Below are 24,194 nucleotides of genomic sequence, written 5' to 3' on the forward strand. Positions count from 1 at the left end.
CTGGCTGCTAATAAAAGGATCCTGTTACCCCTGCGGTTCTGGGTTCAATAACATGACGGCAAGCAATTAAAATAATTTGCATCACGTATACGCACCGTTGTTGCCCAAGCAAATTCCATTCATGCCAAATTTAACTCAATTTCTGGTGTGTTATTAACAAAAGCGTTTGTTCGATTATGGCAATATTTACAAACGGCTGTTTGGTGTTTTTAATGAAATATTAGAAATATTTCGGAAGGCTTTTCACTTGACAGGCAGATAAGAATTTAAGCTTTAAGGCCACTATAAGATTTAGTGTTTTGTTCATCGGAGAGATGATATTCAAATACCATATAAACCACGAATATTCGGTTTGACACTGTTATGCCAACAACAATATAAATAGCAACCGTCGTAGCACTGCCGATAAAAAGAACTTGTATCTCTATCTGTCAGTGTTGTTGTGGGAGCTAGTCTTATCACTCCCCTCCCTTCCCCCGAAAAGCAAAACAGAAATAAAACAAGAATGTGAGGGAGCTCGCACATGTTGCAGAAAACAGCGTAGAAAATACAATAAATTACGACAGATAAACAAGAGAACTGGGAGAACGCAGACAAAATAGAAACGCGAAAAAGATGGGGGGGAAAACGGAAAAGTTTGCTTTTTCCTCTGTATTTGCTTTGCTATTTTCCCTATTTCGTGGCCGCGAGAATTATTATTTTCAGTTTTGTTTTATTACCATTTCTGTTTTGGTTATTGCCCAATAAATAATAATTCACACAATTCTTGAGTCATTCAAAATACTTGTTTCACATTTTGTCTCATTTGAATTGACTTAATTGTGCTCTTTTTATTTATATTAATTAGTTTTAATTTGGTTTTATTGAAATGTCATTCATAATATCTAAATAACGTGCTTATTCTTGAAGTATAAATATATATCTTCGATAGTTTCTGGATGTCACGTTTTCAACAAAATCAAAAATTGTAAAAAAACTGGATTCGTTTTAAGCCTATTTGTAGATGCAACTGAGAACTAGCATCACCATTTGTCACGTTCTTGTCCCTACAGCTAAGCTGAGCCATTATGAAAAATATCATTTTAATGTTTTCCAGTTTAATTGTTAACTTTTTATGTTTTTATTTCCTTCGTTGTTTTGCTCTGCACACAATCTTTTACACAACGGCGGGATACAGAATACAGAAACTTGTTTGTTGCGCTTGTTTTTCCTCACGTTTTTGTGATTTTTCACAATTTAATTGAAATTAATTGATTAATGTTGAAAACGTTTTTATTGCCACCGTTGCTGCTGCGATGGTTTCTGTTTCTCTTGTTATTGCTGTTCTGTTGTTTTGGGCTGCCATTTTCCAACTTGTTGAAAGTTTCCCCCCCCTCGGTGCTTGTGTGCCGCCCCCCGCTTGGCCCAGCCAATAGTTTTCCCTTAACAAATTGCGCGATAATTTATTATGAGAGTGAAGACAACGGCGAGACCTCATCAGTTTTGTAATTATCTCGGTCCCAGTCTCTCCATCTCAGTTGCTCCCTCTACAGCTGTCTCTCTTTCCTCTCACACAGAAGATGAATTGGCTACGCTTACGTTTTGGCAGCCGAACGCGATTTGCGGTCAAGTTGAGTTTGAAATTGCTGTCATTGGGGATGCAAAATACATTTACCCCCGACTTGTGCGGCTATAATGAAAACAGCATTAAATATGAATGCTATCGCTTGTGGGATTATTCGGGCTCATGGTTTATAAAGTGATATGCCAGGTAAACTGGTCTCAAAAATCTGCCTTCCCTACCTATTATTTTGATCGCCATTTAGGCCGGCGAATGGAGACGCAAATGCATGTCAAAGCAGCACTTGTGCATAACTAAACAGTTTTCATTAAGTTAATTGATTTGGCCGTAAGGTGGCTAGAAAGCAATGCAAATACCATCAACCTTAGATGTTGTGGCAGAACATTTGAACAGCTTTGAAGTTGTTTGCTGAACAGAATCCTGGATGTGTTTTTATTGAATTAAAATTCTCTACGGTTTTCAATATAACTTATAAAGGTGTTTAAAAGTAGGCAACAATATATTGTGAATTTGGAGAGCTAATGCATTTGTTTAAAATTTTATTGCATACTTCTAGACACTTGTAAATTCCTTTATATTCCTTCAATAATCAACGTTTTTTTTTTATCTGTTGGTTATATGATATTTTATTTATTGTGGAACTCGGATAAGAAGCTGTATGTTTAACATGAGTAACTTATAAGTTTATATGTTTAATAAGGCTGCGCGACAATATGTGGTGACGTCTTCAAAAGCAGATACAAGAAGAAAGAATACATAAGAAAATATCGCATAAAGCAATAAAAGGGTAGCTTAAGAGTGACCAAAGTTTATATATCGATTGTTGCCCGACAAATCATATTTCAACACTCCTTCTCAACAATCATATACTTTATACATATTAATAACAATTCATTTCATTAATACATTTTACATGTTTGTTCTTTTGCAAGTTTTTAGTTAACACATCTGAGACCATATCATTAGTACTTATATACTTAACATCTATTTCATTTTTAGTATATAACTCTCGTACATGATGAAACTTAATATCAATATGTTTACTACGTTTATGCAAAATCGGATTCTTAGCTAAACATTGTGCGCTTTGATTATCGCAATACAACAAAACGGACTTGGTTTCTAAGAAACCCATTTCATACAATAGTTTCTTCAGATATATCGCCTCTCTAGCTGCCGTGGATAAGGCATGTACTGGCTTCGTGCTGCTAATGCCACCGAACTTTGCTTTTTGATTTCCCTGAAATTGCCCCGCCAGCAGCAATGAAGACGTACCCGCTATACGATTTGCGATCTGTAGTATCGTTAGCCCAGTCAGCGTCCACGTATCCATGTATCTCCTTTCAGTAGCCTGATAGTGAAGCTTCATGTTAGCCGTGCCTTTAAGATATCTCAGCACGCGCTTTGCCGAAACTTCATGCTCCTTGTGAGGATTGGCGTTGCGCTGCGCCAGTTTCACTACCGAGTGTAGTATGTCTGGCCTAGTTGTTATAGCCAAATACATCAGGGTGCCTATTAACGATTGATAGCCTTTCTCGTCAATGGCTTGCATTTGGCGTCATCACATTTGACTTGATGACCCGCCTCCAGTGGTGTAGCTACAGGTTTTGCATGTTGACATGCCCCAGGCATGAAGCATCTGCTCGACATACTGCTTATGGCCGATAGCTATGCTGCCAGTTTCGCCATCGCGCTCAACTTCGATGCCCAAAAAGTGATTGAGCTGGCCGCCATCCACAACATCAAACTTATTAGCGATTGATGCTTTGATGCCCAAAAGTTCATCTTTATTTGAGCTGGCATAAAGATCGTCAACATAAACTGCTATTATATTTATACTACCTTGTCCATTGCGTACATATACGCACGGCTCGCTGACACACGGTGTAAACCAGTTTTTCAATACTGCGTCGAGCTTAGTATTCCATTCTCTGCCGCTTTGTTTAAGCCCGTACAGAGACTTCTTTTAGCTTTAGGACCTTCGGAAACTCTTCGCTTACGAACCCATCTGGTTGCCGCATGTAACGTCCTCCGATAGCTCGCTGTTCAAGTAAGCAGTAGATACGTCCATCTGATGCAAATGCAGCTTCTTCTCAACCGCCAATGCCATGATCATTCTAACGGACGGGTATCTGACCAGGTGAGAATGTTTCCCGAAGTCCACCATAGCGCTGAGCACATCCTTTGGAACTAGTCTTGACTTAAAGCGCTCTACATAGCCTTCCTTGTCAACCTTACGCCAAATACCCACTTGCAGCCTATAGCCCTTTCTGTGGCAGATCCACTAGATCCCACGTGTTATTGGCCTCTAGCGCATCCATCTCCCTTCTGAATGATGCTGACCATTCCTGCTTCATTCCTGACTGATTAACCTCACCCAAATTTGTGGAATGTGTATATCCTCTGCCTTCAGCATATTCAGACAGTTGTATGCTACGGGTCGCCCCGGCTTGCCGTTTTAACGAGTCTTGGACGCCCTGGTCCCGGGTTTCAGATACAGCAGCTGTCTAAGCCATGCCGCTGGTAAAATTAATCCCATGCCCTTTAACGTCAATTCTTAGTTATATCGACTTTAACCCACAATATGAGCCAATTGTGCCACAAATCACTTATCACCAAATAGAGCCCAAATAAAAAAAAAAAAAAAAAAAAAGCGGGCAACGAAAAACAATTTAAAGTAACATCGACAACTTTAATGGCCCAAAGGGCAAAAAGAGTCGGCCAAATCGTGGCGTTAGCACGATAGAGAGAGAAAGATGTGTGGAATATAAAAAGAGGCAGACATATAAAAAGAAGATGGACAGAGGGAATCGCGCACATGTGTTGCCAAACGCAGCTACCAAGCAAAGATATCTGCTTGGGCATATAACAGATACACACTTAGACTTACGTACTTGCCTCAAAGGGGCAGGATGGGCTGGGGGTTTAGAGGGGGCGTTGCGCGGTCGGTGGACGGGTCGCGACGCACGAGTAAGTTGTCAAAAACAGCGGCGGTGGCAGACCCAAAGCGCCAAAAAATGTTACCCCAACTATCAAAGTGAAACTTTTGTGAAATGGATAGAGGGAGAGGGAAAGGGAGGGAGAGAAAGAGAGAGATAGAAAAGCGTTGCGAAATGCTATAATGTAGATTACACACAGCCAAACTTAAAGAGGAAACGCCAGCAAGGATCTACCAAAACAGTCATGTGTGTGTGTGTGTGTGTGTTGGCCATAGTGGAGAGCAGTAGATAAAAGAATAAAACTCCCAACTAAACTTTAGATACATTTATTTCAAATGTAGTCACAGCAACCAGTAGTAGTCTGTAGACTGTTTGCGACAGGAACTCATCTAGACCTCATTGAGATAGAAAGGTTCGGTAAATTAGAATGCTAAGTAGTTGTTAGGGATTAGCTGTTTATCTGCAATCAAAGAACCTTCTATAGAGATATTATTCAGTTCATAAAAGTTCAGTTAAATTCAAGTTAAAATCCCCAAAAAGTTCTTCATTTCTTATAATAAAATTCTTAATTCCTATTAAAATAGAAAACTTACTGCCCAAATCAGACTCCATCTTGTAGAGTAACAAAAATTTGGAAATTGGCCAGTTTAGTTTAATCCACAGTTTGATTAAGCAGTGCTTGTCCAACTGTAGGCCGGCAATCAACAGTGGCTATGGCGCCAACAACAAAAAGTGGAACGAACAATTGTTGCCAACCGCAAAACTTTTGCCGCTCGTCACTGGCTTTTGTTGGAAATAATAATAAAAATAATATAAAAAAAAAAAAAATCAAGGGTTTTTGTTGCATGGACCACTGTTGTTTTTCCCCTTCTCTTTGTCGTTCTTGCAACAATGCAATTTCAATTTAAACTGTTATTATTTTGTACATTTCACTTGAACAATTTCTCTGATTTGTTTTTGTTTTAGCCGGCACAGCTGCTCCCATTGGTCGAATGGGCGTTATTGTGATCCAATGGACGTGCCAGCTTATTGGGAATCGTTCTGTGTTCATGGACTGATGTTTTCACTTTGCTTTGAAATTTATAGAACTTAAAGATATTAGCAATGTTTTTACAAGTGCTGATTCAGTTCCATTGTAAATGGTTTAAAGTCTCAGCTTTAAACAGGCTGGCCAATCAATTAAAAACTTTGTTAATAAGGCTAAGCTGCTCTAAGGGTTCGCTTCAGTGCTTCTATTGATTTGAAAGCCACACTCTGTTGCAATTTGGCTTTCTCGAGATGATTGCTTTATGATTACACACAGTGTCAGCTGGGCAAGAGATTCATGGGGAGAGTGTAGAAATACCGATGGTTAACCGCAGGATATGCGAAGCTAACCCCCATACACACACTTCACCTACTCCCTAGGCCATTGCTAGCACGCCCACAAGTTGGTCTCATGCCCCCTCGTTTAAAGTTACCTTCATATCTAAAGCCTGGCAATTTGAGGCACTTGATTCAGTGGCCACGGCCAGTGCAATTTTGCTAAAAGATCCACAGAGAAAGGGAGAGATTTACGGAGAGAAAGGATTTAGGGTAAAGGAGGAAATTGCAGCAAATGTTATGCCATTTTATTAATGGAATTTTTATGTTGCACATCCTTCTTGGCTGAATCTCAACCCGCTCCTTAAATTCCGAAATTTGTTTACCCCTAAAGAATGCTAAGCGCACAAAAAGCGGTAATGATTTCGATCCGCACTCTCTGTGCCATTTTCATCATTCTTTTGGCAAGTTCTGCAGCAACAGGACTCTGTAACCCACATCAATTTAAGTTAAATCCCGAAAACTATTATCATTTTAATCAAATCAAGACGTCGGACAGCGAACATAACAACAACCATAGAAAAAGCCATGCTCTAAGGAAAACGAAAAACGGTGGAGAGAATAGGTTCCGGGACTGGGAGGGAAAAGCGATGAAACTTGGGCGAAAGCAAAGAGGTAGAATAAACATTGTGGAGAAATGGAAAAGTTGAATACTCTCTTTTATTCAAAGCAAATATTGAGGATTTAAAAGTCAAATCAGGTGATACAGCTGAAGAACATTTTTGTTAAACCAACTTATTATTCATTTTAACATTAAAACTTGAGTTTAATCTAAATAGAAACTAGCAAAGTCAGGTATTAATAACCAGAAGTAAAATGGTGAAAAAATGGCATACTGCTGAAATGGAGCAAGGCAACACAAGTGACCAAAGCAGCCCACGGTGAACGCCGGAGTAGAGCAGGCAGAGATGGGGAAAACTGTGACAGGACTTAACTAGGTGGATGGGGAGAGCTAGGAAGCTAGCTCGAACTAGGACGACGACGTCTCGTTAAAAGCCAACGCCAGGTGGGAACAAAAAGCGATAAAAGTAGGAGCAAAGGAGGAGCTGGCTGAACGCATTGCAGTTTTTTAGACCCTCGTCGTCGTCGTACGGTAGCATACTTTATGGCGGCGTTGCTGTTAATGAAGCAGGAAATATGCGTCAGCATCAATATGAAGTCTGGTGAGGGGCGAGGCTGTTTGTGTTTGAAAGCTAGCTGGAAGCCAAACGAACGTCGGACCGGACAAGTCAAGGTGTCCGGACAGAGCAGATAAACGCTGCATGTGCAGATAATAGTCCGTCCACTATATATCCACCTATATACATATACATATATATATATATATATCCATGGAAATTGAACCAAGTTGACAGGAATGAGCAGGCAGCTAACCAGCAGCCCACTCACCTGTCAAATGCGTGTGCATATGAAATTGATTGGAAACTGCAGGCAACCCAAAAAAGTAGGCAATTCGAAACAACTCAATCAAGGCTAATTGAAAGACAAATTGTCGTTCTATTTGTAAAATAATATGCTCAATGTTGCATATGGCAGGCAATTGTTAGCAGCAGGTTAAAGCTTTCAATTAAACGGCAACAACTGGAATTGACCGAATTATTAAACGGCATAAACTGGCTTTGAGTAATCAACAACTACATAATATATTAAATTCATAAAAAAGACTTAATGCACTCTAAATTTGGTTAGTGGGACATTTTAAACTTGTTTTCAATATTTACACTCGAACGAAAGCTAAACTGCTCAAATTAATTAAATAAATTTCCATCCCCTGAGCCAGAGACACAAACTATCTGCTTCGTTCTCAGCAGGTGGAGGACCTTAAAGATATAAATTAACCCACCTAAACCGAGTGTAGTCCAAGTTGGATTCGAGTTTGAGGCTCTCTGCTGAAAGAAAGTTTAATGACTACCATAAAATTTGTTGACTCTGCTTGTACAGACATACGAAAGTACTGTGCTCGGTGCCATCCAAAGGCTGTTTGTTGCGGACCGAGTGGCAGGATGTGGGAAATGGCGGGAAATGGGAGGGTGGTGAGTGGCGAGGTGGTGAGGTAAAGCGACTGTGGCTATGGTCGTTAGTCTATGGCGCCCATTTGATAATAAATCCTGTCCAAACACACACACACACACACCCTAGTCACACTCAGAGGAAAGCAGCAGACCTGGCTTTGTTTATGCACTGCCCAACAAAATGGGGATAATTCATCCCCCGCCTCTCACAACTCACTGCTGGCCACTCTGCTATCTTCGTTGTATTACACCCTTGTCAAGGGTATTATGATTTAGTTGGACATTTTAAAATGAAAACTTCAAAATTCATTAGGGCTAAGAATTCTTTAGTATTCTTGTTTTAATTAGTGTGGATTTAACCCTTTTGATGTATTAAGAAGTTGATTTAGATTCAGTATTACAGTATGCAGTAGAGATTCATGGGTATCCGATGCTTCGGTCAACGAAAGTAGGCTTCCTGGATTCCTTTTATTTTTATTTTCACCTCTCCAGTCGGCGGCTTAGCGGCGGCGTCTCTGCTTGTAGTTTCCACAGGGGAGTTAAGTAGACTTTTGTGTTATAAATTAGGCGTGCCAATGTGTGCAGTGACTGCCTTTTGCTTTCCCAGCCGCCATCCCACTTGCCCCCTCCATCGCAGCGTCATCATCTTGTGCTCTCGGCCCTGTATTGCAGCCGCCTCCCTCGGCTGGTAGTTAGTCTAAATATGCATATGAATATGAAATTAGTCGCATGTGTTCGTTCGTTTCTGTCTTGGTCTTCATCCAGCCTTCGTCCTGCCTTTATCCTGCCCCTTCCCGGGCCGCCTTGTGCCCCTTGAATTGAATTGAATTTTCTATGCCAAGAGCTGGTTGGTGAGTCTTGTGTGTTCCATTGCCTGTGTCGGGGTGCTCTGGGCCTCGGTAAAAGGGAATTCCATGCGTAATTTAATGTTTGTGCATGTTGTTAAATGATTCACGATGAGCAGGCTGCAGCAGCCATGAATGAAGTGAACCTGATTGCTATTAGGCTCATCAAAACGAAACCGAAACAAGAACTATTCTTTGTGTATTGCACACTTTTACTTTCCTTGACTTCCTATAAAAGTTATACATACATTGAGGACAACGAGTTAAAAAGGATTAAATAAATGCATTAAGTAGAAAGCAAAAAAAAATGATTCAGATTACTTTTTCCAATAAGTCAAAAGTTACTTACACTCGTTACACGAACTTTTCTTGACTTGTAAGAAACAAGCCCAGACGAATGCTGTGTTTTTTCGTAACACCCCAAAAAAACGATTTAAATGTTAATAGAGCAGCGAACCCACTGGAAAACGGCAAACAAATAAGAATTTATAACGTCACGAATTGTGCTAAACTCTTGCAGGGAAAATGGAACTGCCTTTGGGGAGTTGGGGGTCTGCTCTCCCGAAACATATTTGCATAAAATTCATAACATATGCCCCAGCACAAGCGTCAGAGGTGCCTTTCAGTGTGAACTTGCCTCTGTTGGTGTCTGCACTAAGAATAACTTTGATACATTTTAATTTGATGTTATAGTTTTTATTTAAGAAACTTTATTATTAATTTAAAAGACAGAGAGCAGAGAAAGAGCCTTAATCCTTTGATATTCCTTTTGCTAATCAGCGTCTTGATTTCTCTCAGTGCTTGCATGATTTTGGGCCCAAGACTCTTTCGTTGTCAAAGTATTTGTTGTAAAAGGAAAACAGAGTAAATAGACAAGTGTGAAAAGCTCGATGAAACGGGAGTGGCCCTTTGACAGAGAACACAAAAGAAAAGGAAAAAAAAATTTAAATTTCTCTTTGAAATTACTATTTGTACACAAAAATAACGCTAAAAGTTTTTAAATAAATTTACCCTCTCTTCAATCTATTTAAATTTTAAGTTTTTAATCAGCTGGATTTATTTTCTTGATAACAAATAACAAGTTAAACCATCAGATTAGTACCTCCTGCTTGCCATTTGAATGCTCTGTGAAAATTATTTATAATTGGCAGCAATGGAATTGCAATGGCCAGACTAGAGCAAAAGTCAAAATGCAAATATACAAAAAGCCGAAACGCACAACTGGAAACTCACACACAGAAAAGGACAAATTATAGTAGCTTTAGATTAAATGGACGCACATTAAAGCGGCCACACAGGACGGGAAAAGGTTGGATGGTTTTCATGGTTTTCCGGGTGGTTCGGCGGATGAGTTCAGTGGTTTTGGCCCTGGACTGGACTGCCGGCCATACATATACATAGATATACTTGTACATATAAATTAAGCAATAGCCAGAAACCAAAAGGGCGGCCCAGCAGAGAGCCAGAATCAGAAAGTTTGTCAAGCTTTTTCTCTGGCTGCGTCGGGCGACTCGTCTTCCATTTATTTTCGGTGACGTGCATAAACTATTTGCAAGCACTGTGTAGGAGGGGTAGGAAAAGTTCTTCCGAAATAAAATAATTAAATGTTTGTCTCTCTGGCTCTCCCTCAGTTGAGATGTTAACAAAATTTATAAGACAAATAAATTGTAGCAGCACAAACACAAAAAACTGAATGCCCGAAAGCCAGCAGATTTGTGACTCAGTCTGTCATTCTGTCCCTTCTTTTTCCGACTAAGCAACGGGAAAAAGGGTCAGCTTGGTACGTCTGTCGTTTGTGACCAGAAAATTAATTTAACTGACACGTTTTTCATTCATAAATAAAAAGTATATTTTGTCTAAAAAACTTGGTAAAGGGTGTAAATGAAAATCTGAAGAAAATATAATTTCATTTCTTAAAGTTATATTTAAAAAACAGTTTTAGCCATTTAAATTGAATATGCTGTTCCTCTGGCCTCTGAAACCACCTAGCCTATGTAGTTCAAGTTGCAAATTTTCCATAAGAATACGCCCAAAAGGACATCGTTGTCCTCTGCCAGTCTCGGGTTAAGTGAATCTAAGCGCTGCACTCCAAGCCAAGCCAAGCAGATGCCACAGTTCCTCGGTTCTCAGTTTCCAGTTCTTGTGGCAAGTTCTCCAAATGATGGCAACAACTGAGGTCTGAGTACTGAGGACACAGGATGTGACGGGCGTCGGCCATAATCCTCGCAGCCATATGTGGGTGGTTCGGGTGGTTGGGTTTCCGTTTGCATAATGAGAAGGCGAGTGACATTCACTGCTGCCTGTTACAAGTACTTATGTGTGGGAATCAGAGTGAACCTATCAGGTAGTTCAACCTGTTTAATTTGAATTAAATAAATTTAAATTTAGGCATAAAAAATTAAAGTATCTATTCTGTTTTTAAACATTGGGTATGAACTGTAACTTACTTATGATGTTTCAATTCACTTAATGGGTCCACCCTAATGTACATGTGTGGTTCTATGTGGTTGGAAATTCCTTTCAGCTTTAGTTGTAAGTACTTCGCATACCCGATCATTGTGAATGCAAGGACATAATGAAGTTCTTTTGATTTAATTTTGTAATACTAAAATGCTCTGAGAAGTAGGCAACTAATTTTTGTACTTTTCTGTTCTCGTTTCAGGTACTGCAACTTTATTTTTCCTACTCACACACACACACAAGCACTCTTTTAGCAACGTACTCAAGCAATAAAAGACTATAGAAGATACGATCAAAATCCCTAACCAACAAATCAAGTTCAGCATTTACGAGAAAAGTCTGCGAGTAGAAAAAGAAAACAAGGAAATAAGAAAGAATAGGAAAGCAACAACGATAGTGCTTGCCAAACTGCAGAATTCCAAAATGTTGCAAATGCAAAAACAAAAGCAAAGCAAGAGAAGCAACAACAACAACAAGAGCAGCAAAAGCAATAACAACTGCAACAATTGCAACAGCGACATCGACAACAATAAAGCGACGTTTCAACGTCGCAAAATTACAACGATAACATAAGCGAGCAATCGAGCGAGATAGTCATAGAGCTAGTGGGATAGAGAGGGGAAGATTAGTTGCACAGTCCCCTCTTCCAATCTACCCTTTCCCCACTTCCCTTCCTATCATCCTTTGGCTGTGTGCGTGTGCCTGTCTGTCTGTTTGCCTGTCTGTGTGTGTGTGTGTGTGCCCTCTCAGCTGAGGATAATTTAATTATTTTATTTGTACTAAGCGCGCGTTATGGCACAGCAGCAGCAACAACAACTTCAACAGCAACACCACACCAGCAGCAACAACAACAACAGCCTTCTCCTTCTTCAGCAACAACAGCCCCAACAACAACAACAACTAGAGCAACTACAGCAATACAATAACAATTTGTTGTATAGCCAAAATTATAAGTAAGTTTTAGAGTCACTGCACTCTATCTCTGTCTGTGTTTGTCTCCGTCCTCCATCTCTCTCTCTGTCTCTCTCTCTCTCTACACATATCTGTCTCTTCGTTGCTGTTCATACACATACTCCTATCATATATATCTGTTGTGTCCTCAAGCATGTCTGCACCACTACTACCACTACTAGACTTAAAAACCAGACAAAATCAAATGCAAACATTTGCACAATTTTAACGCCCCCACTTTCCTTTAAACCCAAAAAATGCTTCGTAGCTTGCGTGTGTGCATGTCTAACCGTTGACACCTATCTTATGCTTGTCAAACTGTTGGCACCTAACAACACCCATGTCCACAAAGCTGGGTCAAATATTGACGAACGACCAAAATCAGGGAGGGGAGGTTGAGCAGAAATCGAGTTCATAAACCGTAAACACTTAAGTATATTCTGTTAAAAGTCGAAACATAATAATTTCCATTTCCTGAGAGAGAAGACAAACCAAATTTTCTTTAAGTATAATCGTGAATATGCTTTTCTCCATTTAAAACTGTGGCTGTCTTAAGGTCTTTGACGAACCCAAAGCACGCAATGCATGACAATTTGTTTGTCTTGTCCTGGATGAAACCTTTGAGACCTCAAGCTGTTTATGCGTTTCATGTTTGTTGCTGTTGTTGTTGTACTTCCTGTGACGTTTGTTTGCTGTTCTAATTTATGTTGTTACTGTTACTGCAACCCATTAAACAATGAAGAAAAAAAACAAGTTAATGAAAAATAAACGAACCCACAAGAGCAGTAAAAGCAAGTCAATCCATTTTAATAATAAACCTTTATACGATTTTCAGCATGGAGGAGTACGAGCGGCGGAAAAGACGTGAGCGTGAGAAAATCGAGCGACAACAGGGCATACAGATTGACGATCGGGAGACTAGTCTATTCGCAGAGCCGCGACGACTGACTGAGGATGATGCGGAGATTACCGCAGCCCTGGGCGAGTTCGTCGAGGCGCGGGTATACATTAATCAGTCCACTGTGGGGATCAGTCGAAGTGCGCCCGGCGCCGGCAATCCGCGCCTGCAGGCGCCACTGCCGCCGCAAGCCAAGTCCCTGGGCCATTCACCCTCCTCCGCCTCCTCATCAGCAGGGTCCACATCTGCAACCTCAGCGCTGCCCGGTCAGCAACAGCACTACCAGCAACAACAGCGGCCGCCGACGTATCTGAAGCAGGCGGACAACAAACCGCCCTACAATGGTCGAGGCGGTTATCCTGGCCAGCCCATGAAGAACGACATTCCGTCGAGTAGTGGCATGGCCCCTCCTCGCGGCCCGCCCAGATCCAGTTCCAGCAACAGTAACTCGTCCAGCGCCACAAACAATGCCAGCAGCGGCGGAGTCCCAGCCAGCACGCCGCTGGGGCCGCCCCTATCCACGCAGATGCCCAATGGGCGGGAGAAATCTTTTCTTGGACCACCACCCCCAGCGCTTCACAATGGCACCGCAGGACGATTTGTGCCGCCAGCGGCCAATAAACGACCAGCAGCGGGTCAACAACCGCCACCACCGGAGGTAATATATTTATTTGAATTGAAAAGTTATAAACGTTACAGCTGATGCTGCACCTTTTACAATCTTTTCAATCCTTGGGATTATATATAAACCAATCCTTCCTTTCACTCCGCAGAAGGACGTCAACAAGATAATCAGCGACATTGCAAGCACCTTCTGGGTGACGCCTCTCACATTGATAGCGGCCACGCCACATGCACCAACGCGGGAGAACTACAACCTGACCGCGCCCAACAAACAAAAGTATGCAATTGACATGATCGGCTCCCCTCCCTCTGCGGAGCCTTCGTCGCTGATGACGCCACTTTTCCCTCCTATCGCGCCAATATCCTCGCCCATCGCCCCCCTGTTAACAACACCGCCACAGGCTAGCCAATTGCCCTTGGGCGGAGCAACAAGTGGGACGACATCTGGAGAGACTTTGGCGCCGCTGCTTCAACTGCCACCCACTCCGCCCAAAGCAGCTACCGTAGTCACGTCGCCGCCATTGGCCAAGCCGCTCAAAATGGAAAAGAATCACTCGCTGGAGAAGCAAGACTCCTGGTAAATAAACGTCAACATTTTATTTAAAAGCTAATTTTGTACTAATGCATTATTCCATTAAATTTACTAGCCTGGAAAACGATCTGGAGTTGTCCGAATCAGAGGATGAACAGAAAAAGAAGGAAGGGTAAGCCGGAAAACACGCTATTTTATAATCCTAAAATCTAAACACTGATTTTTTTCTAGTCGATCGGCGGGCAACAGCAGTAACAGTTCAGAGTCCGATTCCAGTGAGTCGGGCAGTGAGTCGAGCAGCAAGAACGATCTACAGCACCATCCAAACCACCAACAGCAGCATCACCAACTGCAGCAGCAGCCATCTATCCAGCAGCAACAGCAGCAGCAGCAGCAAGTCCTCCAGCAACAGCATCGGCCCCAACCACTGACGTCCAACGGGGCCCAGAATAAGAAATACAGGCATGAGATCATTGCCCGTGGCAGTAATACAATAACAGGACTGCTCAGCTCCAGTGGATTTGGAAGCGGCAATGGTGGATCATCTGGTGTAAACTCCAATGTAGCTGTCGGCGCAGGGAATGGATCAGTTGGCACTCTGAGCAGTGGAGGCAGTTCGTCGAACAAGACGCCATCGCCCACGGAAAGCAACAAGTGGAATCTGAGTCGGTTTTTCCACAAACCCGCCAACCAGACAAATTCCGAAAGCGTCTCGCCCGGCAATGTAAGCATGAAGGTGCCAGGCATCCTGCCAGGGGGAGCCCAAATCATACCCGAGTCCATTGATGTGACCACAGCCATTGTTAAGAACGAAAAGATCCACGACGATCACATGGCCATGGAAGAAGGTGAGGAGGAGGACGACGAAGAGGAGCAACAAATACGCTATGGAGGTGGCCTTAGTGTCACCCCGGTGGCGGTGAAAAAGGAGGCCATCGACGCTGTTTCAGAGATGGCATTAGGAGCGATACCAAAAACCCAAATCAAACGCGAGACGGCGGAGGCACTACACTCAGCCCGACTCTCGGATTCCGGAACCAGTGCTAGTGGAAGCTCCTCTAGCAGCAGCAGTAGCTCGGACAGTGCGACTGGCGGGGATGTGGTCCCCATGCCGGGTCCCGGAGAAACTCTTCAGCTGCCCGGTGTTCCAGCTGCCATCACAACGGTTATGCGAGTACCACCGACGCAGTCACAGAAGGTACCACCGAGTAACAGCGTCACCCTTATGCCCATTCTTCCGCTGCCCACATCACCAAAACAGCGACAAAAGAAGCCTCGGAAGAAAAAGGCGGTTACAAGTGCCCCCATTCTGGACTCGAGCGATGACGATGAGCCGCCAGCCAAGCACCCTGGACTGGATCATTCTGCTGTTTCAGTTCAAACTCAGCCCGCGGCGGATACGGTGAAAAAAGGACGCGGACGACCGCGAAAACAACAACAAAGTGGTGGTAGTGGAAACCTGAGTAGTGCATCCGCCGGAAGCAGCTCCCAGACTAAAGGCCCAACGCTGACTGCTGCTAAAAAGCCTCTCGCCAAAACACCGCTGGCCATGAGCAGGGCGAGGAAACGCGAACATTCCAGCCAGAGCAGCTCCAACGGTAATACGCCCACCAAAAAGGTTGCCACCCCTCATTTGGTAGCCGCTCCTATGAAACCGGCAAGTGTTAATGCTGGCAGTAGCAGCTCCGACGACGACAGTTCTTCGAGCGCAGGATCCAGTTCCAAGTCGAGCAGTTCCTCGAGCAGCAGCGATGACACGGAAACCCAAAACACAAATTGCCGGATAGTCAAGCTGAACAAAACTGGCGCCGTGCAAAAGAAGGCGCTGCTGGGCAGCGGGAGTAGTTCACCTAGCAGTGACAGCGAGCCGGAAGATCAGGGCAGAAACCAGGTTGGAAGTGGACAGTCGCTTTCACAGCAACTGCCGCCCTATACGCCGCTGCCAATCAGTCAGCATAGCCAGCAGCTAAGCAGTTCCGACAGCTCTTCATCGAGTGGAGGCTGTGGAGGCGGCGGTGGTGGCAGCAGCAGCAGCGGCGAGGAGGATGAGGCGCGCCGTGAAAAGGAGCGTGAACGAAAACCGAAGAGCGATAAAAACAAGATAAATACGTTGACGAGGATATTTAATCCGAAGGAGGGCGGCGCCAAGAAGCAAGGCCAGGTTGTGATCGTGGATCTGCAGGAGGAGCAGCAGCAGGGCAAGTTGGATGCGGCGGCACAGCCACCACAGGCACCAACTGCAGCCGCTGCCGCAATCATGACGAAGCATCGGATGACGCCCTCGCAGCAACAGCTGGGAGGCAGTCTGGCCTCCCCAGCGAGGACAACCACGCCACACCTCACCTCTTTGATATGCAAAATTGATCTAAGCAAGCTTTCGCGGGAGCGGATTATGCGCCTCAAGAAACTTACTCCCGCCCAGCAGAATGGCCATCTAACGCCCAAGGATCAGGCGACGAATGCGGTTCATGTGCCCAATGGCTATGCCGGTGACACAAATTCTGTGACCAAGGTGAAAAACGAGCATCCGGTGAAACCGGAGCCCGAGCTAGACGCTGGTTACGAGTCCAAATTTAAGCCCGGCAACGTCAAGCAGGAGTTCCAACTTAAGCAGGAGCGCGATCGGGATAGGGAGAGAGAGCGAGAACGGGAAAGAGAGCGTGAGCGCGATCGTGAACGTGAGCAGCCTCCTGGGCGACGGCGGAAACGCAGCTCTAGTTCCGGTTCTAGTCCCTACAAGGAAAAGAAACGGAAAAAGGAGAAAAGCGACCAAGTACAGATCGGCAAAGAACTGCTGCCAGTGCCCGTGCTTTTGCCCTCCAACAACCACGAGCGAATGTCCAACCATGATCGCCTTTCCTACGACAAGCTCCAGTTGCTTCACGAAGACGCGGCAGCTGCTGCTGTTGGCGATGTGTCCGCTCCAAATGGCAGTCCCAGCAAAAAGCTGCTGGCGATGTCACCGCTACCGCCTCCGCCGACGGTCTCTGTGGCGCCTGCCACCTGCAACGAAGCGGTGCAGACGACACCACCTTCGGCAACGGCATCTTCTGCGACAGCGGCCTCGGCTGCCCCGGCCCCTGCCACGCGGTTGATCTATCACTCCTACTTCGATCGCGATGTGGAGCAAACCAGTGACGACCCTAGGTAATTATTAATCTCTTCATTTTGTTTGTAGTTACAAATTTAACATAAATTATGTTTTTTCCATCCACCAGAAAAAACAATCACTTCCTCCAGGAGGCCATCAGACGAAAGCATGCTGCCGACTCGGAGCGTGACTCTTTCAACCAGGTGACCTTGTATCTAGAGGCCGTTGTCTACTTCCTGCTGACTGCCGACGCTATGGAGCGCTGCAGCACCGAGCAGACCACAAACACAATGTACAAAGATACCCTGTCGCTAATTAAGTGAGTAAAGTGTGCCAAAATTTGAGTGCCCACAGCTTCGGGAGTGATAGAAACGATCCACAATATTAATATGGCATCAACTTTCAGATTTATCTCCACTAAGTTTCGTCCCTATCAGCAGTCAACGAACGGGCAGCACGAAACGCACAACAAAGTGGCCATTCTCAGGTAGGTCCCTACGATTAGAAACATTTTAAAATCGTATCTTTTTAATAATCTTGTTGGATTTGTCTTAATTATTGTCGTACAGTTTACGCTGCCAGTCGTTGATATCACTGAAGCTTTATAAGCTACGAAGGGCAAACTGCCGCGCCATCATTGCCAGCCTCACGGATTTCTTTCGCGTTGGCAGGGGAGACATGGTCAACGGCAACACGCCTTCCTCCATATCACCATCGAACTCGGTTGGCTCACAGGTAAGCCCACATAGCAGGGAATTTTTCAATGTGCAGCATTAATCATTGTTGTTATTTGTCCATTTCAGGGCTCCGGTTCGAATACGCCGCCAGGCAAAATAGTGCCTCAGGATACACACAATCAGTTGTGCAAGCAGAACGAGTATCTGAGTTATGTGCATAGTGCTCACGAGTTGTGGGATCAAGCCGATCGATTGGTGCGCACAGGCAACCATATAGGTGAGACGGAAACGCAATTTGATTTACTGGCATTCCTAATCCCGTGTATCATTTTCTTCCTCTCAGATTTCTTCCGCAAACTGGATCACGAGAACGGCCCGCTAACGCTGCATAGCACCATGCATGAAGTTTTCCGGTATGTTCAGGCGGGTCTTAAGACGCTCAGGGATGCCGTTTCGCATCCGGCACATCAGTCCTAGTAGCGACAGCGGCAACGTCAATCGCAAACGCAAAGGAATCGGAAACGGAAACACCACCAAACGTGTCTAAATGAAAGTCAGGCCAAATTAGCAACTATTATCTACTACAAGCTACTAATTTAGTTAGTCATCAAAGGGAGAAACGAAAGAAAAGGAATCGAAGCCAACAACCTTCCAACAGGTCGAAGATAACCACAATATAAAACAAAAACAACACAAGAAATGATTTGTTATTAATGTATAATTTTTATATGTATGTATTTTGTATATGCACACCATTTACTTATTTCCTTATGCTCAATTTTCGATTGTTTTAAGAATGTTAAGCTTTATATTTATGCCTAGTTTTAATTGATATTACCACAAACGAAAAACAAACACACATTACAAGTTATATTAGGTATACATCTAGTCTGTAAGCGCGAAAAGCAAATAACCAGCTCCTCTTTCCCTGTTTCCTCTTCCCAAAAAACACAAAACTTTTAGTTGAATTTTGTTTTAGTAGGCGTACTACAGTAAGGAGAAACGGCTTTTTAAATTGTTTAAGTTTTAGTTAATTTTGCTTTGCAGCCTTGGTAAAGAGAAATGTTAGCAAATATAAATATATATATTATCGCCTATATAAAGAAAAGTTATAGTTATAAATTTTTTGTAACATTTCAATATGAATTATGTTTAATGCAACTATTTTATTAATTTTAAATTAATTTTTTAAAAAGCAATCACAACACGTTTTTAGAACAAAATACATGAATGAAAACAAAATATATATATAACATATATATATATTAATATATATTTCAAATATATACATGAAAATGTATCCTTTGTTTGGTTTTATTTGTTTCACCTTCACCCCATCCAACCTATCCCCAAGATATTCGATTTAATTCATAATGGGTGCCTCAAAACTCTCACACATACGCAACAACTAATAGTGCATTAGTAGACTTAAACGAGTTAAAAATCAATCGAAATAGACTTGCCCTTGAAATAGTTATATAAGCTGTACATATAGCCGCCGATATACAAGAAATATATTTTTAAATGCCAAAAAAGTGAATGCTGTAAACTACTTTAAGCCGATTTCAATAAGAGGGTTTTGGATTACGATGGGGATAGGAAGGTACTTACCCAGATATATGGAATATATTGGAAAGATCGATGGATCGTTAAGCAGGCAGCAAAATCTTGTTGACTCTTTTTTTGGCATATACGAAAACGAAAACTACGAAAATCAAAGCGAAAATGAAACGAAAAACAAAATGGAATGGAAACCAAAATAAAAAGAATATTAAATTATTATTAATAATGGTTCTGGGGAAACAAGGCATTCGAATTCAACAAATGAAACCGAAAAACATTTAAATTATAGACAAATTTTAAGTTACCACTAAAGAATGCAGATGGCAGTGCAGTGCAACTAAGTGTAATTATTATAAATTGATACACATACATACATATGTATTGTTAATTATTAAAACACTGTAAATAATAAAATTACGTAGATGGAAACACATGGACACACACAAGCATATAATTAAATTAAACATAATTACATGCCTAATTATACATACTTATATATATATATTGGTATATATAAAGATATATATATATATATTTTTATATATATACACGATGAATTAAACTAAACGACGTAGAAATTATAGTTAAATTTTTTCAAAATGACAAGATTAACTTGCAGCAATAAGCAACCGACAACAACAACAAACAGCAACAGCTACAACAACAACAAACGAAACGCGCCTAGTAATAGTTAATAATTATATTTTGTTAAGCGTTATTGTAGTGAAACAAAGCAAACCGACAGATCGAACAGCAAAACCAACAGAATTAAGTTTTAAGCTGGACTTTGGAAGGGCAGGGCTAGCGAGGCGAAAACCAAAATGAACGCAAGACAACAAGTTGTTCATTAACAAAACTAGAAGTAAATATATATTTTGTACAAATATAATTAAATTCAGCCGCAGCTAAAACCAAGTACACTTATTAAAGTTTAAGCAACAACAAACAAGAAACAACCAATTTAATATGCAATTACCGTAACAGTAGTTGATAAATCAAACGAATAAAACATCAAAAATTGTAACATTTACATATCTTGCAATTGTTTTATTTTATTACTTTCAATGCGATGTGAATATTTTTTGATTTAATATTATTATATTAATATATAATATATATTTTAACTGAAATATAAAAAGCAGTGTTGCCAGGTAGGTTTTTAAAGAATTCCTATTTCAAATAGCTCATTTTGGAATTGCCCTTCATGAATAGAACAGAAGTGGTAACAAAAAATCGATTATAATCAAGAAAGTCAATTTTTTAATAATTTTAAACTATTTCTAAGCAAATAAACGACCAGTGTTGGTAAGCCACGAAGATTAGCTTGCAGCATTGCCAGCATAGCTAAAAGTGTTTGGTTCATTTAGCAGCTGGCAAGCTTCAGATCGTTTCTTGGAATAACTTTACCGCGTTCTTAGCACTTCAACGTAAGCGAACGTTGCCAATCAATTAATGTCCAATCAGTATCGAATTTTCAACGAAGTGGGTGAATCCCCAACCTACAGTCGCAGTAAGCGCAGACGTTTCCAGCGCCAGCGGTCCAAGGCGTTGGCACAAATACCAGACCTACAAATAACGGTTCCAGAAACAGAGAATGTCAATAAGAATAATAAAAGAAAACGCAGTCTCATTTGCCACGTGTCTGAGCATACTATCGAAGAGGACGCGCCAAGGAAGTGCAATAAAGTGCATGTGAAGTGTGTAAACATATTACCAAGTATCAATAGGGATCTTGACATTCCAATCAGCGCACCTTTAGTTCCGAGTATGTTACCATTCTATAAACATAAGCCCAGCGACCATTCAAAACATTGGAAATCTGGGAGCACTTTTCGAAATCCCCAGCATTGGGATATTCCAACAGTTAACGACGTTACCAATTCAAAATTTCAAAAATTCCCTCCATATCAACAGTTGCAAGCAAATTTCAGTTCCCAGAAAACGCCTGTTGTGTATTCACGCCCAACTCAATATCACAATACTAGAAAAATGAATAACGGATCTAAGAGTCAGAATCAAGAACCTTGGCATCACTTCAGATCTTCGCAGCAATCCAGAAATGGGAGTAACCTGAAACATTTTAACAAGTAAGGTAAGTTGAAACATTTATTTTTTAAATAAAGAAATATACCATTTCTTTATTTCCTATACATGTTTACATATATGTTACAAATTTCAAAAAGATATTTCTAATTATAATAAATTCCCCAAAATATAAAAAAGACTCAATGAAAGAGAGTTTTGGATGCACTGGGTTCCAAACCTCGAATTCGTGCGTGTGTGTGGTTGTTATTGTGTGCGAACAGCAACAAAACAAACCGCATATAAATAACGAGAGCGAGGGATTGTTGCATACTTCTGGGCAGCGGGGATGGGGTGTAGATGGCCATTCCGCTCGCAGAGTTCAATGGTCTTTTGACACAAATGATGATGATGTCAAGTTGAGCTCGTCCTACGCTCCCGCTTTACACTCTCTCGCTCTCTTTCGGTGTCAGCTCCTCCACTCCGACTACCTCCCCTTGGACCTACAGTTCAGTCAGCTGCCGTGGTTGTTGTTGTTTAAGTGTTTGTTTGGGTGCCTTTATGGTTCTCAGCTCCAACAACAGCAATGCGGCCGGCTTAGAAATCTTGGCTCTCTCTCTCTCTCTCTCTTTGGTGGTCGCTCTCTCCCGAATGAAGAACCTACCGCAATTCGTTTCGTGTTCACGGCTGCATTTCCTTGTTTATGTTTTGCGAAGGCAAATGTAGGGTACATCGGCTAAGTGTCGAGCCGAGAGAGAGAGAGAGAAAGAGTACCGTTATGTTGCCGGAGCTGTTGCAGCCTGCGCAACTTGCGGCTGCAGCTTTTTATTATTTGCAGTCCCTTTGACTTTACCTTCTTCTTTCCTTCCATTAATTTTCGTTAGGTACAATGGTTCAAATAAAATAGTGGAACAATGCTATGCATTTAAAATTTTTTAAATATTCAAAATATTATTCTTCTTCAAAATCAATAATTACTAATATAAATAGAAATTTTAAACATTTTTGAAAGTGGTATTAAAATTAATGTTTTGCTTTCAATACTCTCAGTGCTGGAATAACCCCATAGTACGTGACAAAATGATACATTTTACAAAACAGTGCTTATTTATTATGCCAATTCAAAATGAAGTTTTATATTTGAATCAAAATCAAAGTTTTCAAAAGCTAAAGGTCAAATCTTATTGGCTGAAATAGGAATAATGAATACTGAAAAATATTTTACATTTAATATATTGGAAGACTTCTTGGAAATAGTTTCAAGATCAAGCTTTTTCCCCACTGTGCATTTCAGTGCAAAACTACGCAGTTATGCTGTGCATTCCCCTCTCGCAGCCCACCCACTCTCTTTGGGACGTCGTGCTCAACTGTACGCCAATTGGAGGAGAGGAGGAGCTGCTGCTGATGTCGCGGACTGCGACGCGGCAGCGCCGTCGCGGGTCCTGGCTGCAGTTATCCTGGCGGCAATCGAACACTTTAATCATTTAGTTCTTGCACTCTACGGCAGCAAGTTGTGTTTTTTGATTCTCGTCGTATTGTCGTCGTTTCTGAATTGTTGTATATCGGTATCAAAATACACACATCTTGCATACTCACGCAACTACGCCCACATACATATATCTATATATGTAGATACGTGTGTCCACTTGCACGTAGTGTTTAAATACATCTAAATCAGTTCGAAAATCCTTAATGTGTGCGTGCTCAATTAAGTTTGAAAAATACATAATTTGCATCGAAGGAAATTTTCCAGTACAAGTTTATTTCGAACAGAGTTGTGAAAATTGGAGTGGTATACTTTGCGGCGCCGGCGAATAAAAGTAAGAAAATGAAAGAGAATGCAGCGGATATAGTTACAGTTACAGCACTTTATTTTAGTTGCACAGTGCAAAGTGCCCACACCCAAAGTCGATTTTTCGCCTTGCATCTGTGTGTGTGCGAATAGTAAAACGGGGCTCAATGGGGCGGCTCGCAGTCGGCGAAATCTCAATTTCTCTACACTCTGATATATATTTGCCGCCTACACACACACTTACACAGAGAAATCCATGCAGCTGCCTTTTGTGCAGCGCCGGCATCGCAGTTTTCATTTCGCTGCCTGCAGCCGCCATTTAACCTAAAAAACGACGCACATAAGCGGACGTTCCAAAGGGGATAGATCCCTACTAGAAGCTTTTAAAAGAAATTGTACACTTTTCGATTTACAGTTTTTAAATAAGTCCTTTACTTTAAATAATATTATTTTCACAAATAACTCGCAGTTATTAAAAAAAAATAATGACTATAAGTTACCAAATTAATATCATAATATCTATTTTACTTGTCGATCAATAGTTTTTAAGTCTTGTTTTTGTAGAGACCCTGATCTCGGAATCCCCTTTTGTCGAGCCCCTGCTCATGCAGCGCAGTCAGCGTCGACGCTGATGCCAGCTTGCAGTTAAGCTCGCTCTCAGAGCTCCCATTCTCTTTTTGGCTCTCTACATTCATTGCATATCGTGTGGGGCGCTCAGCTGACTGCTGCGCTTCCGCTGCAGCCTGGGCTCTCACTCTCTTTTTCTCTCTGAGTTTATATATCCTGTTTATTTTTGCCGCACCCAAATGCAAGCGGTCTCAGCCGTCGTCCTTAGATGTTTCGTTACTTTCCTGACCCGTTCCTT

At 41.9% G+C, this 24,194-nt stretch overlaps 1 protein-coding gene across 2 annotated transcripts in view; it reads left to right on the forward strand.

Annotated features, from left to right (window-relative positions):
• The window catches only part of LOC108110651 (AF4/FMR2 family member lilli), a 65,036-nt gene extending 44,491 nt beyond the window's left edge, over positions 1–20,545 (forward strand). The window contains exons 1-10 of one of the 2 annotated variants that reach the window (XM_017219755.2): positions 11,972–12,132; positions 12,966–13,686; positions 13,802–14,229; positions 14,300–14,356; positions 14,416–17,331; positions 17,403–17,594; positions 17,682–17,762; positions 17,845–18,010; positions 18,079–18,229; positions 18,296–20,545. In XM_017219755.2, coding sequence (XP_017075244.1) covers positions 11,972–12,132; positions 12,966–13,686; positions 13,802–14,229; positions 14,300–14,356; positions 14,416–17,331; positions 17,403–17,594; positions 17,682–17,762; positions 17,845–18,010; positions 18,079–18,229; positions 18,296–18,429 — 5,007 coding nt within the window. In that variant the 3' untranslated portion in view covers positions 18,430–20,545. Of the gene's footprint in view, positions 1–11,971; positions 12,133–12,965; positions 13,687–13,801; positions 14,230–14,299; positions 14,357–14,415; positions 17,332–17,402; positions 17,595–17,681; positions 17,763–17,844; positions 18,011–18,078; positions 18,230–18,295 lie in introns of those variants that run through there. The other variant, XM_017219756.2, reaches the window with a different exon arrangement.
• Positions 20,546–24,194: the final 3,649 nt, after the last annotated feature.

The sequence above is a fragment of the Drosophila eugracilis genome, unplaced genomic scaffold (assembly GCF_018153835.1).
Source record: "Drosophila eugracilis isolate 14026-0451.02 unplaced genomic scaffold, ASM1815383v1 contig_2152, whole genome shotgun sequence".
Classification (NCBI taxonomy): Eukaryota; Metazoa; Arthropoda; class Insecta; order Diptera; family Drosophilidae; genus Drosophila; species Drosophila eugracilis.